The sequence below is a fragment of the Chiloscyllium punctatum genome, chromosome 4 (genome assembly GCF_047496795.1).
Source record: "Chiloscyllium punctatum isolate Juve2018m chromosome 4, sChiPun1.3, whole genome shotgun sequence".
Taxonomy (NCBI): Eukaryota; Metazoa; Chordata; class Chondrichthyes; order Orectolobiformes; family Hemiscylliidae; genus Chiloscyllium; species Chiloscyllium punctatum.
In genome coordinates, this window is record NC_092742.1 from 82,805,128 (window position 1) to 82,820,931 (window position 15,804).

At 39.9% G+C, this 15,804-nt stretch overlaps 1 protein-coding gene across 6 annotated transcripts in view; it reads left to right on the top strand.

Annotated features, from left to right (window-relative positions):
• The window catches only part of actn1 (actinin, alpha 1), a 209,915-nt gene extending 204,782 nt beyond the window's left edge, over positions 1 to 5,133 (top strand). For all 6 annotated transcript variants that reach the window (XM_072569172.1, XM_072569174.1, XM_072569176.1 and 3 more), the window contains 2 exons: positions 3,363 to 3,521; positions 4,601 to 5,133. In XM_072569172.1, coding sequence (XP_072425273.1) covers positions 3,363 to 3,521; positions 4,601 to 4,759 — 318 coding nt within the window. In that variant the 3' untranslated portion in view covers positions 4,760 to 5,133. The remainder of the gene's footprint in view (positions 1 to 3,362; positions 3,522 to 4,600) is intronic.
• Positions 5,134 to 15,804: the final 10,671 nt, after the last annotated feature.

Genomic DNA, 15,804 nt, shown 5'->3' on the forward strand with positions numbered 1-15,804 from the left:
TTAAATGTTCACTACAGTTTGTATGTTTTTAAGTTTGGAAAAAAATGTTCAACACCTCACTAACTGGAGATTTGAAAAAATAAGGTGGAATAAATGGTAAAAAGACCATCAGAATTTCAAATAGAGGATAATGAGTACATATTGACATGATTCCTATTAAGTTTTAAAGAGGTGGTGACCTAATTGTCCCACAATTTAAGATGATTGGCAGGAAGTTTGCATTTAAATAAATTATTGGAGTTTTTGTGATCTGTACTGCCTGAAGGGTCCTGGGAGCAGAGTTAATTGTATCTTTCAATAGGGAATTAGATAAACATTTGGAAGTGAGAAATAACAAAAACTAAGGACAGACCAAGGGAGTTGAGACTAAATGGATTGGTATGTCAAATAACCAGTACAGGTACAGAGGGCTGAGGTACTGTTTACTATGCTATATTATGCTATAAAGTATGTTGAACTGGGAACATATGTAAAACTAGAGTTTACATCAGAAATTTGCTGCTTTATTGACTTTTGGGGCTGGATTGGATTTTAAAGTTTGACTCCAGAGATGAAAGAGCAATGTATCAATTGAGTGCCCCACAGATGGGATTCTCTTTCGCAGTGGTTTTAGTAAACAGACAGCCATGAATTCTCACTAATGGATTTCTGTCTTAAATCATTTTGAAATCATTCAATTTTTATGTGAATTGCAGATAGTTTTGCGATGGAGACTCCTGTCACAATACCTTGTTCGATAGGCACGCAGAATGGGTGTAAAGTTCTGTTCCCATGATTTGCTGTACTCTTGATATTCCCAAGAATCTTGCACATCAAATTCTCATAATGCTTATGATGAGCTGTCAAACAGAATGCTACGCTCTTTAAATAATAGGGAAATTTGATGATTGAAGCCGAATTCCCATTCAGCATTTATGATCCTCCAACAACATACTTGTAATATTGCAGCTGGCAATGTTTGTGGATGATGTAGGGAAGAGCAGAATAAGGGAACCAGACTACTCATCACCATATTTGTGCTGACAGGAATGCTTTCACAATATTCCAATGATAATAAAGAGTATCCTGTTACGGTGAAACTTATTGATGGTGAGCAGTAGACAATACCTGGGCCGATAGCAAACGCTCTGGAGCTCAACACTTTTCTTGTAAGCTGGGAGAGAGAATTTGGGGAAATGGGAGTGGACATCGGTTGCCAAAATTTGGGATGTAGGACATAGATTAATTGGGGGGGGGGGTGCAATTCATGACTGTATATAACATGGGCTTATTGAATAAGTTGATTACATCCATGTTATTTTAACAGAAAGGGATATGGTGTAGCTCAATGACGAATTGGCCTTTACCTCACAGATTTGCTGTTTTTTTAAAAAAATATAATTATTTTGAAAGGATCTGCCCAAAGTTTCCCCTCCCTTTTATTTTATTTCTCACACGTTTTGGAGATGACATTTTCAGTCCCCACACAATGATAATGAATAAATTATGTCAGGAGATCTCACAGAACCACCCGAAGAAGGCCTTTTAGTTAATAACCTTGTGCTTTCACCCAACAGGTAAGGAATGTTAATGCTTTGCCATATAAATGTCTTACTTCCTTCCAATATCATGCTGAGATGTAACGAGCCAAAGTTAAGCAAATGGGTACCTTTGAGCCACTAATAATGCTAGTAATGCAGACAACCAACTTTCTACAGCTGCCCTGGTTTCTACGTGAGCCCCCCCGATCAGGACTTGCATAAATATTGAGGTTGCTCAGGGTTAATCTAGTGCAGATTGTGCTTTGATCGCCTTCCTCTGCTGATTGCAGCCGAATGACCACTGGGGCTATACATGCCATCCTCTGGATTCAGGAAGCGAATCCATTTAGACCCCTGTTCAGGTCAGCATACAGTCTGACACGGCCATAGTTACCGCTCCCCTGAGGTGGCATACCCTGCTGACATGTGATGCTGCGGCCTATATCAGAGTAATTGCCTGTGTACCGGAGGGGGCCAGGAATGTGAAATTAAAGAGGAAATTATTGGAATTTCCTCTGTTCTCTTCCTGAAAGTGGCCTATTGGTGACATTGTACTTAAATTTGATGACCTTCCACTCATCTACTGCTCTCTCCTCACTGAATACTTTGTCCCAGACCTTCAGCCTCTTATAGATTGGACAGCACAGTGGTTAGCACTGCTGCCTCCCAGTGCCAGGGACCTGGGTTTGATTTCACCCTCGGGCAACTATCTGTGTGGAGTTTGCACATTCTCCCCATGTCTGTGTGGGTTTCATCCCATAGTACAAAGATGTGCAGGTTAGGTTGATTGGCCATGCTAAACTGCCCATAGTGTCCAGGGATGCAAGGTGAATTAGCCATGGAATATGCAGGTTTACAGGGATTGGGTAAGGGATGGGTCTGGCTGGGATGCTCTTCAGAGGGCCAGTGTGTACTCGATGGGCCAAACGCCCCCCTCAGCACTGTAGGGGTTCTATTCTATAATCTTTCCTTCAGCCTCTTATAAGTGCTTCCCTTTGAGAGACCTACGCCAGTTGTATTCTCAGCCCTGTGCTCGGGATTGCTTTCCCAAGATTCTCATCATCTCCACCTGGCTTCTCTCACTGTAAGGTTTCCCTTAAAAGTCCCAACTTTGAGAAGTAAACAGGGAATGTTTTTTGTACAAATGAGGATCTAATTCTCCTTGGAAGTGTTGTGCACCATGGCATGATTGGGTAGAGAGATTTAAGCTTGAATCCTGTTAGTATGCTTTATATCCCCAATGTATTCCAGAAAGAAAATTGCTGGCAATTAATTCCCTATTTGTGAAAAGTAGGTGAAATTGGGAGACAGCAGTACCAAGTTTAAATGGCCACTTTAACCTATTCTGCTTTTTTACTTGAGACTGAAGAAACCAGGAAAGTTCCCCAACTAATTTTAGGAGGGAGCGAAATAAATGGCATTGGGTCTTTTTATGACCATCTACACATCAGACATGTCCTTGGTTTTTGCACCTACCATAGCTAAAGGTTGCAAGAATATAGCAGTCCCTCATTCCTATACCAAAATGTCAATCTATGTGATCCACTCAGGTCCTTGAATAGACTTGAACCACACCTCTGAATGAGAGGTGAGTTAACACTTTCATCAGGAGATTTGGTACATTTGAATTCTGATTTGTTTGTTTAACCTTGACTGTACCCAGTCATGAATCTGTCAAGTCATTAATTCCTGATTGAGGACAAAGTTTCGTTGCTGTAAAATGATAAATGTGGAAGTGAGCTTCATTTAGACCAAACAATGGACAGTAGTGTGGGAAAGATAATGGTCCTCTTTTTGACTCTGATGAGACATTGGTATAATTACTGTGGTTGATGATTTCAGAGTGAAACAGAGTTTGGACGCATCATGAACATCGTTGACCCCAACAACATGGGTGTCATAACGTTCCAGGCCTTCCTGGACTTCATGTCTCGAGAAACCACAGACACAGACACTGCTGACCAAGTCATGGCCTCATTTAAAGTTCTAGCTGGTGACAAGGTGAGTTCTTGAATACAAACATGGTAAAGAATTAGACTTCTATTCACTTCATTTGATACAGTTCACCTTTTCACCATGGGCTGCAACACATTTTTGCATCATTAGCTTGTCACCTGTTTGAGACGGAGTTTATCAGTTTTATCGGTGTGGGGGCAGGGAATTACAAAGGTTTGCACTGAGGTTAGAATTTTGTACCTAGTTGGATTTTGTTGATCAACAGAATCAAGGTCACTGGGGGAACAGACTGGATTGGAGTTGAAGCCACAAGCAGATCAGCCACACTCTTCGTGAAAGTCAGAGAAATCTCGAGAAGCTGAATAGCCTTCCCTTACTTGTAGTTCTTGTGGTCTTGTTGTCTGTTTATACCATTCCAACACACACAAATATTTAGGGCAGGAATACAAAACAAATAATTTTGTATCAAGATTGTTATATTCTATTTACTATACAGCTCCATTCACCTCAATGTAGCTGTATAGTAAATAGAATATAACAGCACATGTGTCAGTTTGTACAAACATTGAATATAGTTTTCCATAATGTGCAATTTAACATCCATATCGGTATTCTGCTATTTACTCAGTAGATGCATTCTAGTGAAACCCTGCATAATACAAATACACTTAGTGTTGGCAATATAATCGCATTATAGCCAACACGCACTTTAAAAAGTCACGTTTTAGAAAAAGCGATCCCTATTCACCCATTTATGTAACAGCCAATTTGCATTAATGAAAGACACATTATAGCAGAACTGTCTGTACGCTCTTTAATTTTATACTTCCTTTAAAATAAAGGTTTCACTTTGGTTCAGATGAATATTTTCGCCCTTCTGTTCTGTTTGTATCATTTTCACCAACCTAAAATATTTACTCTTGATTTCAGTTTTTAAAAAAAGCTGAGAACTGTAATTAATAGTGAATCCTGCTGTGAACTACAAAGTGAATGAGAATTCGTACTAAATTTCCAAGTGCGACAATGTTGAAACAGTATCATCTGAGAAGGTGGAAACTCCAGCTTACATTTTGATTGGAAGCAACTGCATTCTTTAATGGCACTTATATTCTTCCACCTTGCAGAACTACATCACAGCTGAGGAGCTGCGTCGTGAATTACCTCCAGACCAGGCGGAATACTGCATTGCTAGAATGGCACCCTACACTGGGCCGGATGCAGTTCCAGGCTCCCTGGACTACATGTCCTTCTCCACAGCACTCTATGGCGAAAGTGACCTCTAACTCTGCATCTTTTGTATGCAAACCAGTGTCTGCTCAATTCTATTTGGCTTTAAACTAAAGAAATTGCGGAATGTCTGCTTGAGCTGGCAATTGCAGTTTACAGAAGAAATATTTTTTTCTTCGGGCAACTTCAAAACATATTTTATTATAGAAATAGGTATTTTTCTCAAAATGTTCCAAAAAGAAAGAATCGAAATGCACCATTTACTTTTGTTGTGATATCCGTAGTTAAGCACAATGTTGCATTCCATGATTTTCTACTAATGTACACATTTTATGTATATGAAATAAGACCACATTGTAACTCACTGTTGCACAAAATTACGCAAGTTCACTCATTACACTGCATAATAAAGGATTTATTTTATAAATAAGTTAAGTATTTTCAGACTTTTTTTAAAAATCACATTTCTTTGTGTGTGATGGTGACCTTGTTCTGATATGAGTTTCTTTTTGAAAAGAAGACAATCACAATCTCATTAAGTGAAACCAATGTGCTCTTTCAACTGTAACGGTTCAAACATTCGCACAAGAGAAAGCAGCAACAAACCTACATTGCCCACTTTCATTCTTTCTTTAGTTGTGGTTTGAGGAGTTTCTTGCCCTTGTTCTTTAATGAAAAGTGAAAGAACCGTGGATGCCATAAACCAGAGACAAAGATAGAAATTGCTGGAAAAGCTCAGCGGGTCTGGCAGCATCTGTGGAGAGAAATCAGAGTTAACGTTTCAGGTCGAGTGACTCTTCCTCAGAATTCTGTCTGAATTTTGAGGAAGGGTTACTGGACCTGAAATTTATCTCTGATTTCTCTCCTCAGACGTTGCCAGACCCGTTGAGCTTTTACAGAAATTTCTATCTTTGTCTCTTGTTCTTTAATATCTGGGATGCCTAACCTATGGCATAAGACCATCTGTGCCCTTTACCCTTCCAACATCCTGCAAATCCACAGTCAAGGCAACTCAGATTTGCTTGTTCGATGATCTTGGTTGAATTTCGCAGGATTAAAGCTTTGCACAGATCCATGTTTAATGCTATTGCTTCTTTTGGTGGGTAAGTTCTAAATTAGTACACCAATGTCTGCTATAATCAGTACTTAAGATATGAATAGTAACTTTGATAGTACAAAGTTGGAGTATTGCTGAAAACAAATATGCTTTTGAAGCTTTTCACCTTGCATTCAATTGGACAGACGCAAATTTCATCAGAACAGACCCAAGATTATCTCACAACATTACTCCCTTTGAAATTTTGGCATTCTTGCATCTGTCCTGATGAGTACTAGATGAGAAGCTTAACAACATGACTTTTTATTTCAATAAAACACAAGCTTAGGGTATATAAATAAATAAATGAACAACGTTAATGGGAATCTTGCTTTTAACATTTGTGCCTTCCCTTCTCCCAAGTTTCCATAGTATTGTTCTGTGCAGCCCACCAATAAACAAAAATAATTTGACATCCCTGTATTTTGATCCACTTACTGAAGACTATAAAGATATAGAATGGGGGCAAGAGGAAATAGAATGTAGTGGCTACTTTTGAACCATATGCAGAAGACACTCATGCTTTTACAACTTGCAATGCATCTGTTCAACGTTATACTAAATATGATTAACTTATCCAAGTTGCAAACTTTTTCTGGGGAAGAAAAATGTTTTTGCAAGCTATGTTATATTTTCTCCCCAACCCTCATAACTTTGCTCACCAGAAGCAGGACCTTTTATCATTATCTTATTTCATTTCGAGCTTTCAGAGTTGATTACACCCATATTTAGTCAAAACTGCTTTCAAAATAGGCATCTCCTTGGCTAGAGTTCCCACTTTGAACCTGGGCAATAAAATATGGAACAAGTTGGTGCAGGGTTTGTGAAGGTGCTGTAGGAGCAGTCACTCTGCATAACTAAAAAGATTCAATGTCAAGCAACGTTGATGCTATTCACTAATGCCACACTATACTACAATATTACTGCTTTCAAAATGTAAAAACAGTGAACTATAGTGATGCTAGATTGCCACTGAAGATGATCCTTGAAAATGATCTATTTAATGCTAAACTTGATTGGGTTCTGCTCCAGTTTGGTGTTCATTTACTTGCTGAAATAAATTTGACATTAACAATCAAACCAGTCACCCAGTTATTAGGGAGGGCTCCTGCAAAAAGGTTCAGTTCAGACCAACACTTGTTTGTTACCATCCACATTCCTAGCTACATGGAATGTTTCACTTGGCATGTTTGAAAAGTGACCTGAATTTTTTAATCTAGATTTTTTAAAAATGTAATGTTTTGAGGGTAAGAGAAATAGAGACTATTATCAAATTGCTTTTTTCTCATATGGAAAGAAAGTTAGGATGAATTGACTACAGCATTTTTATACATAAAATATCAATTTGTACTGGTAACTCATTCTTTAAACTTACAAATAAAGATAATACATTTGCACATCATGTGTTTATAATTTAAGTAGTGAGTTTATTTAAAGGTTAGGTTTGCTATACTCCTAGATGTTGGCACTGTAGTATCAATTGGTCCATTGTATTTTGCACAGAAGTTTTCCAATTCCACAGTGTTGCACTTAGTGATGCACACCCAAATACACTGTAGAGATTGAGATTCCTGGAAACAGTCTACTCTAATTCCAAAAGACAGTGTAATTTACCCAAAGGAAAATATTATTTATACAAAGAATTTGAGTTAATATGTACAGTAAGTAAGATAATTTAATACTAAATTAACAAATGCGAATGATCAATCCAGTTCAGTCTGCTTTGATATCAGTGTTCAGAGGTGAAGTGCTATATGGCAAAACTAACTTCTCCAGCTTCCACCCCAGCATCACCAAATTGTATTTCCTTCTCTTTATTTATGCTGTTTGTGCGCAATTCCCTTAGCAGAGACATAAAAGGAATGTTTCTGTGTGGATTTGAATCCAGTAATTGTTATGGTGTTTGCTGGTTCATGGAATTTAAGAAGAGATCTATTCAGCTCCAACATTAACACAAAGTTACTAATGACAGCCAAAAAAGAGTTTTGCACTACATGCTATGCCAGCTTTTGGCTGTAATTTGATCTGCCTTGAAAAAATGTCTTCCCTTTTTAACATTACTATTGCATGACTATGTTGTATAATGCCAGTCTGTGATATTTTTGGTGTCTTTAATGTCTTTGATTGGACTTGATGCTGTCCGAGACAAACATTTGAAAGCATGTGATGGATCTGATCTCACTGGAATTACAGGGGCATATTAACAACATGCAGGAAGTGATTTGATCTAAATGAGTGACTTGCTAAGCCATTTCAGAGGGCAGTTAAGATTCAACCACATTACTGTGGAGATGGAGTACGCATAGGGCAGATCAGGTACAGTTTGCAGATATGTTTCCTTCCATAAAGGACAGTAGTGAACCAGATACATTTTTAAGGAAAATTGATGGTAGTTTCATGATCACCAATACTGAGGCTAGCCTTCAATACCAGATTTATCAATTAGCTGAATTCCATTAGCTGTTGTGGGGTCAGTTTTGAATCAGTGCTGCCAGAACATTCATTCCATGCTCTGGTTTATAACTCTCATGACAATACCACTACTCTACCATGTCCCCTTCAAGAGAGATGTGGATCTGTAGGATATTCTATTTCATTTCCTTTATATAAATGGCATCTCAGCCTCAACCTCACTAATATTTTTAAAAACTTGCTGGATTTGTCCATAAAACATGTGATAATTCAGTCTGCTACTGAACACACAAGTAACTTTTGAACAAATTGGCACTGTGTTAACAATGGACCATCAACCTGATTCCAAAAAGGTATAATTTAAACTGTTCAATGTCGTTCCTATATGTAGTCAACTTGTAATGTTTTTTTCAAATGTCAAATTCCAAACTTTTGTCCTCAATTTTCCTGCAACTAGCTCCGTAACAGATTGAATCTTCTTTTCCTTCTCTTTATTTCTTTATCTCTCCATGGTCATACATTGAATTCACCATGTTTTCTTCTCCATTGCTCGTTTATGCTTTTCTCCAATCCCTAAATCCCCTTAGCTCTGGCGACAATGTGTCGGTCCCAGATGTCCTTGCGCCCATGAGGCACTGCTGATCAGTTCACTTTCCTAGCAAGCAATGATGCAAAACGTTTTCAAGCTGAAGAATGGAAAAAATGAGGTGTGCACTGAGAGATGCTGCACTCCATCAAGGTCCAGCCATTGTTTGGAGTGCACTAACGTGAAGTATTTCTATAGTTGTCAACTTTATATCTCCACGTTTTTGATTTTGCTCCACGTTGACATGAAAATTTGCTCCAATGAATGACATAACTTACATCATTGCGCTTCCCAATCGTTCAGTGACTATTGATGTGATCGTTTGCTGGAAAGATAAGTGAGATACTGTGGTGAATTGGGTGCGGCGTAGCCAATGTGTAAAGATACACATGATGCTGATTTGGTTCAGTGATTATTTTAAATAAATGTTTGAAGGTTGACCTGCTGAATAAAACCATCGATTGTTCCTGTCTGCCTCTGGTTAGCTCAATGGAGAGTATCGAAAGGATTGGCAGGCTGACCATCAACCTGTTTGAAGCAGGTCAGGAATGTTGCTTCTGTGGCCAACACATCTTGGAATGGGACTAGAAGCTGGTGCATCTGACTCAGAAGTAGAGGATGCTATGAACTGAGCCACAAGACTCCAACCACTAGTAAGGACAATAAATTCAGTACTGCCTACAGATCAAATCTTGGACTTGCCTGTTTTGTATAGATATCCTATTTGCTATACCATGGAAATTTACATTTTAAAAAAAAATCAATGAATACCTTAACTTCGTGGCTTTTGAATGTCTTAACCATTGATACAATTACAACATTTAAAAGACATTTGGATGGACACGTGAATAAAAAAGGAGCAGGCAGGTGGGACTAGTTTAATTTGGGATTATGTTTGGCTTGGACAGGTTGGATCAAAGGGTCTGTTTCCATGCTCTATGACTCTATGGTGTGAAATTAAGCTTCAGGTTCCTGCTGGTTGTCAGAGAAAATTCAATTGACTTAAATGTTATCATTCATTGTGTCAGTTTATAATGGATGGAGAATGTTTCAATTTAGTGGGCGGCACGGTGGCACAGTGGTTAGCACTGTTGCCTCACAGAGCCAGAGACCCGGGTTCAATTCCCGCCTCAGGCGACTGACTGTGTGGAGTTTGCACGTTCTCCCCGTGTCTGCGTGGGTTTCCTCCGGGTGCTCCGGTTTCCTCCCACAGTCCAAAAGATGTGCAGGTCAAGTGAATTGGCCATTGCTAAATTGCCCGTAGTGTTAGGTAAGGGGTAGATGTAGGGGTAGGGGTAGGGGTATGGGTGGGTTACGCTTCAGCGGGGCGGTGTGGACTTGTTGGGCCGAAGGGCCTGTTTCCACACTGTAAGTAATCTAATCAATGTGAGCTTTGCCTATTCTAGCTGCCTGTGCTCCTTGATGAAGTAATATGGAATGGTAGCTTTGTCACAGTTGGAATGGAATGGATACACTTTATTGCAAGGACTGCTTATACTGAACTATGCTTTTTTTTATAGTACTAGAAATTAGCTTGAAATTAGAGCAATTAAGATATGGTCAAGTTAGCAAGACAGTGGTTATTGATGAAAAGTATCAAGAAAAGTTGCTTCCTGCATGATAATTCTGTCCAATGAAGTATTTTCCAGGTGGTTTATCACTTGTATTTTCTTACAAATTACATAATCAAATGCCTTAATATAACACATGAAAACGCATGCTAAAAGTTTTACCTTTTAGATATTCTTACTGTAAATTGGGGTTCTTTAAAGAGAATTTTTGTCTCTTTGGTTAATGCCAAGTAAGACATTCTACCAAAAGACCTAGAGGATTAAGGGACAATAAAGTATCTCTACAGAACCAAATGAGCTGGAGTCATGTATGTATCAATCATAACTGAATTGAGTGGCTCAACAGGTGACCATCCTCCATGGCAGACTTTGGGACAGCCAGCAATGAAATGTGGCCTAGCAGAGGCTGATAGCTAAGTTCAGTACCCATAGGGAGGGCCTCAACCAGGACCTTGGGTTCATGTCACACTGTAGGTGACCACCATTGCACTATACACACACATGGACACTCCTACACACCCTTTCAGACACACACACTCACACATGCATCCTCTCACAGACCTAAGACACACTACACTCTCATATACACTCTCTCTCACACTCACAATCTCCCAACCCAGACAGCCACACACACACACCGATATATACATATATGTTTGTGGGGTGAATTTGTACTTGCAGAGTTACATTGTACTTTCCTCAAGAGTCTCACATGAATTCATGTGAGACTCTTATCTCACTTTTTAGATTAGAATCAACCTACACATTATGGCACAGACAGAGAACACAGGGGGCTAACACCTTTAACATATTGTCTAGCTAACACCAATTGTTACAGTTAACCTGAGAATGCAACCTTTTTTAAAAAATTGTGATTTACATATGAAAGAAGTGAAACTATCATGGTATTTGAACAGATGAAAGACTCAACAAACAATCAAGGTATTTTTCAATGTATAATTTCAGTTACATCACATTGTAAACTTTTACTGTAAATTCTGTGTCTAACAATTGTGTACTCCACAACCACCTGATGAAGGAGCGTCGCTCTGAAAGCTAGTGCTTCCAATTAAACCTGTTGGACTATAGCCTGGTGTTGTGATTTTTAACTTTGTACACCCCAGTCCAACACTGGCATCTCCAAATCATCAACACATTCAAGAGCCTGAATGATCTACTTTCATGCATCTTATTTTAAAAATGTATTCATTGCATTTGGGTGTCTCTGGCTCGGCCAGCATTTATTTCCCAGCCATTACTACCCTTGTGAACATGAGAGCAAGTTGGCTTCCTGAACCACTGTAGTCCTTGGGATGTAGGTAACCCATAGCACTGTTAGGGAGTGAGTTCCAGGATTTTGACCCAGTGACAGTGAAGGAATCCCAACAGAGTTCAAGGTTAGAGTGGTGAGCAACTTGTTCCCATGCACGCTTCCAAGTGGAAGAGGTTATGGGTTTGAAACATACTGTCATAAGAGCCCTAGTGAATTATTACATTGTGTCTTATAGATGGCACACACTGCTTCTACCGTGCTTCAATGTGGGAGATTAAGTGAATGGTGTAAATGTTATGGGATGCTGAACAAATGGGATGCTTTGGTCTGGAGTTGAGCTTTGAGTTTTGTTGGAAATGCACCCAACAGGGCACATGGAGAATGGTCCATCACACTCCTGATGTGTGAATTGTTACATTGCTATTTCACTGTTTATTGAAAAAGGAATTCGTAACATAAGCCTGCTTCCACAACCTAACATTATCGTAGTCAGGAGCCTGTAAATTCAACTGAATTGATAGGTCCAAGTGGTTAAAAGAGGTATGGATCGTTAGCTGTTACATAGGACAAACAGGAAGACAACTAATGATCCGTATCCATGAACACCAACTAGCCACGAAACGACACGACCAGCTATCCTAAGTAGCCACACACTCAGATGACAAGCAACATGAATTCGACTGGGATAACACTACTATTATTGGACAAGCCAAACAGAGAACAGCCAGGGAATTCCTAGAGGCATAGCATTCATCCACAGATTCAATCACTAAGCACATCAACCTGGACCCAATATACCGACCACTGCAGCAGACAGCTGGAACTGACAACCGGAAGCGGCAGATACAAATCACTACAAATACTGGAGGAAAGATCACAGAAGCGCTTCTCAGGAGGCTCCCAAGCACTGAAGATGTCACCTAGACAGGGGACGAAACGTCTGCAACACAAATTCCCAGCTTGCCGAACAGAACCACAACAACGAGCACCCAAGCTACAAATCTTCTCACAAACTTTGTTAAATACCATCTCCAATGATCTCCCAACCTCCACTGAATGCATGTTTTGAGGAGGGTTACATGGAGCTGTTTTCAGAGCAGATCCGCATGATGTTTAAGGGTCCAGGCCCCACCTGCCATTATGATTGTTCATGATGAATGGTAAGAGCATGTCTCTTGGGTGTGCTCTGCTCAAAGGCAGTTCTTCAGGCCAATCTCAGCCAATTTCTTGGCCTTTTGTGTTAGTGTTGGTTTGCCATTGCCTTCCACACTCAAGCAGGTCCCAAGTCTCCCTCCACCATATCAGGAATCAAATCTGTACTGTTGTCATTTATTATAAACTGTACACTAGTTATTTAGCCATTTAAGCATCCCTAAGAGTGTGTTTACAGAATACTAACCTACCCATACCCTTGTTACAAATTAACCTATATTTCTGCATTGGTATCTGCAACATCACATTGACATTTCTTTCTTTCACTGACATTTTTCCGGGTGGCTTCACCCAATTTAATTTTAACTTGACTGACTAGATGTGTTTCATCTCACTGCCAAGCAGAATAACCTATTTGTGCACAGCAGTACGATGTTGCCAATCAATCAGCATCCTCTTCAGTGACAGAAATTGTTCAGATCATTTGAAGTTTGGCATTCTTGCATTTGTCTTGATGAGTGCAGGGGGAAAAAATACCTTTTGGGAACCTATATTTCCTTTTAGCTGTATTTTGGTAATCAAAATGAAGATCACTTTGACAGGTTTTGAGGTGTCGCATTTAATGAACAACATTCAGCAAGTTCATGAACAACATACGCAGTTATTTTGTCATCTATTGTTGCCACACAAGATTCTAGGAAACCATTCACAGACTGTTAAGTCATTACTGGGAATAAAAATCTTTCACACAATCAATTCCAGTTAATTGAATAACAGGCTTTTAGTTGCATTGCTCAAACTTTTAGAAAGGTCATTGCATGTTATTTTCATTATCAGATGTAAGCAGTAAATATTTCACCTGTTGTTTTCCTTTCACTTTCATGTTACAGAAAATGCCAAACTATTGCAATGAATATTATCCCAGCAATGAGATGCCATTATGGTTATTATCAGGGCAGAATCTTTAAGGGAAAAAAATTTGTTTCTACGATGTCATTATTTGCTGGATTGCTACAATCATGTTATCATTTACAGCTACTGGATTTTACAACTTAGTAAATTAATTTTATTTAGCATGAAAGAAATCGCTGAAATGAGTCCTAAATATTAATTGTACCCGCTAGTTATGTTGCACTACTTAATCACTAATTCTGCAATACAAATTTTTTGGCAAATGTATTAGTGTTCCCATTTGGCTTATTTCAAATCTTCCATTCAAAACTTTAAAATCCTTATTTTCCCCTATTCAAGTAGTTAAATATATGCACATACTCACATTTGTACATTTTTCCATTAAGCTACTTAGCAAATTGTTGCTGAAGATACCAATCTTTGCAGAAAAGATTATTCGTTTCACAGAATTTTACAGAAACTATTTCCCAATGTATGACGTTGGTTATTCTTTCAATCAATGTCTCCTTGTCTCAGTATCCTGGAATACAGAGTACAGTAGAACCTCAATTGGTCGAAAGAGATGGGCAGGAAGTATTTTGTTCTGATAATTGACCATTTGGATAATCGATTTGTTCATAAGCAAACGATAATATGAGCGCTGGTTATCCAAACATTTCTCGGTTATCCAGTAATGCACACCATAATGCTATTTAACTGACAACTGAATGCCGAGTTGCCTAATGCCATTTTTATGGGACCTTGAAATCTTGTTCGGATAATCCGAAATTCGGACATTTGATGTTCGGAAAATCAAGGTTGCGCTGTACCAGCATTCCATTCAGTTTATAATATACACAGGCAAGCACTTGCCCATGCAGAACTTGAATATTGCTTGAAAGGAAGTGACTGAGGGTGAGACTAACAGCAGAAGAATGCAAGTTCTCAGTTCATCGGTTTCCTGTAGATTGCAGCCTGGCATGTTTCAATACGATGCAGACTCTGGAGAAGATTAGATTCACAGACCATTTTTGGGATTCCCATGCTTATCCTGCACATGTGCGGACTGCTGTGAATGTGTGGGGTAATGCGGGCGCAGACTGACCCCAGCCACCTGATGAAGGAGCAGCGCTGCGAAAGCTAGTGCTTCCAAATAAACCTGTTGGACCAGAACCTGGTGGTGTGTGATTTTTAACTTTGTACACCCCCACCCCCCAGTCCGACACCGGCCCCCATCCACATCATATTTTATTATAGTTAACTATCACTGAGTTTGGGCTTCGATTTTCCCCAAACGATTCATTCCTCCCGTCCATGCTGAGGATGTGTCAGCTGCAGTCAGTGGAACAGCAGTGGATTGGGTTTGTTCTTCACTTTGGATCGGAATGCGGACCCATTCAGGGAAACTTTTCCAAAGTTGAGTAAATGCCCCGGAATGATTCTTCCTCATGCCCTGCAGAAGCTGTTAAAACTAACAGAACACTGCAAATAAGAAAAGTTCCTGCATTTGCAAGTAACAAACAAGGATTATTCGTTTCACAGAAAATATTTCAGTCATATCTTTTCTCCCACGTGGCATTAACCACAGGTGAACTCTTTCACACTTTTTTTTTTACAATTGAAGTATGGTTTGCCATTTGCAGGTGAAGAGGAAAACAAGTCCAAAATTATTTCTCACCAGTTACTGGGTTATTGTTGTAATATCACTCTGATTCCAGAAAAGTGTCGGGCATGGTCACTGAAGGAGCTACCGATCCTCCCGGCCTGCAGGGGGCAGTGTAAGCGCTGGTCCTCCCGGCCTAAGGGGGCAGTGTAAGCGCTGGTCCTCCCGGCCTAAGGGGGCAGTGTAAGCGGTGGGTCCTCCCGGCCTAAGGGGGCAGTGTAAGCGGTGGGTCCTCCCGGCCTAAGGGGGCAGTGTAAGCGGTGGGTCCTCCCGGCCTGAGGGGGGCGGTGTAAGAGGTGGGTCCTCCCGGCCTGCAGGGGGCAGTGTAAGCAGTATGTCCTGCCGGCCTGCAGGGGAGCAGTGTAAGCTGAACGTCCCAACAATCAGGTTGGGCGGGGGGGGGTGTGTGTGAGATCCATGGGTCCTCCAGGCCTGCAGGGGGCAGTGTGAGCGGTGG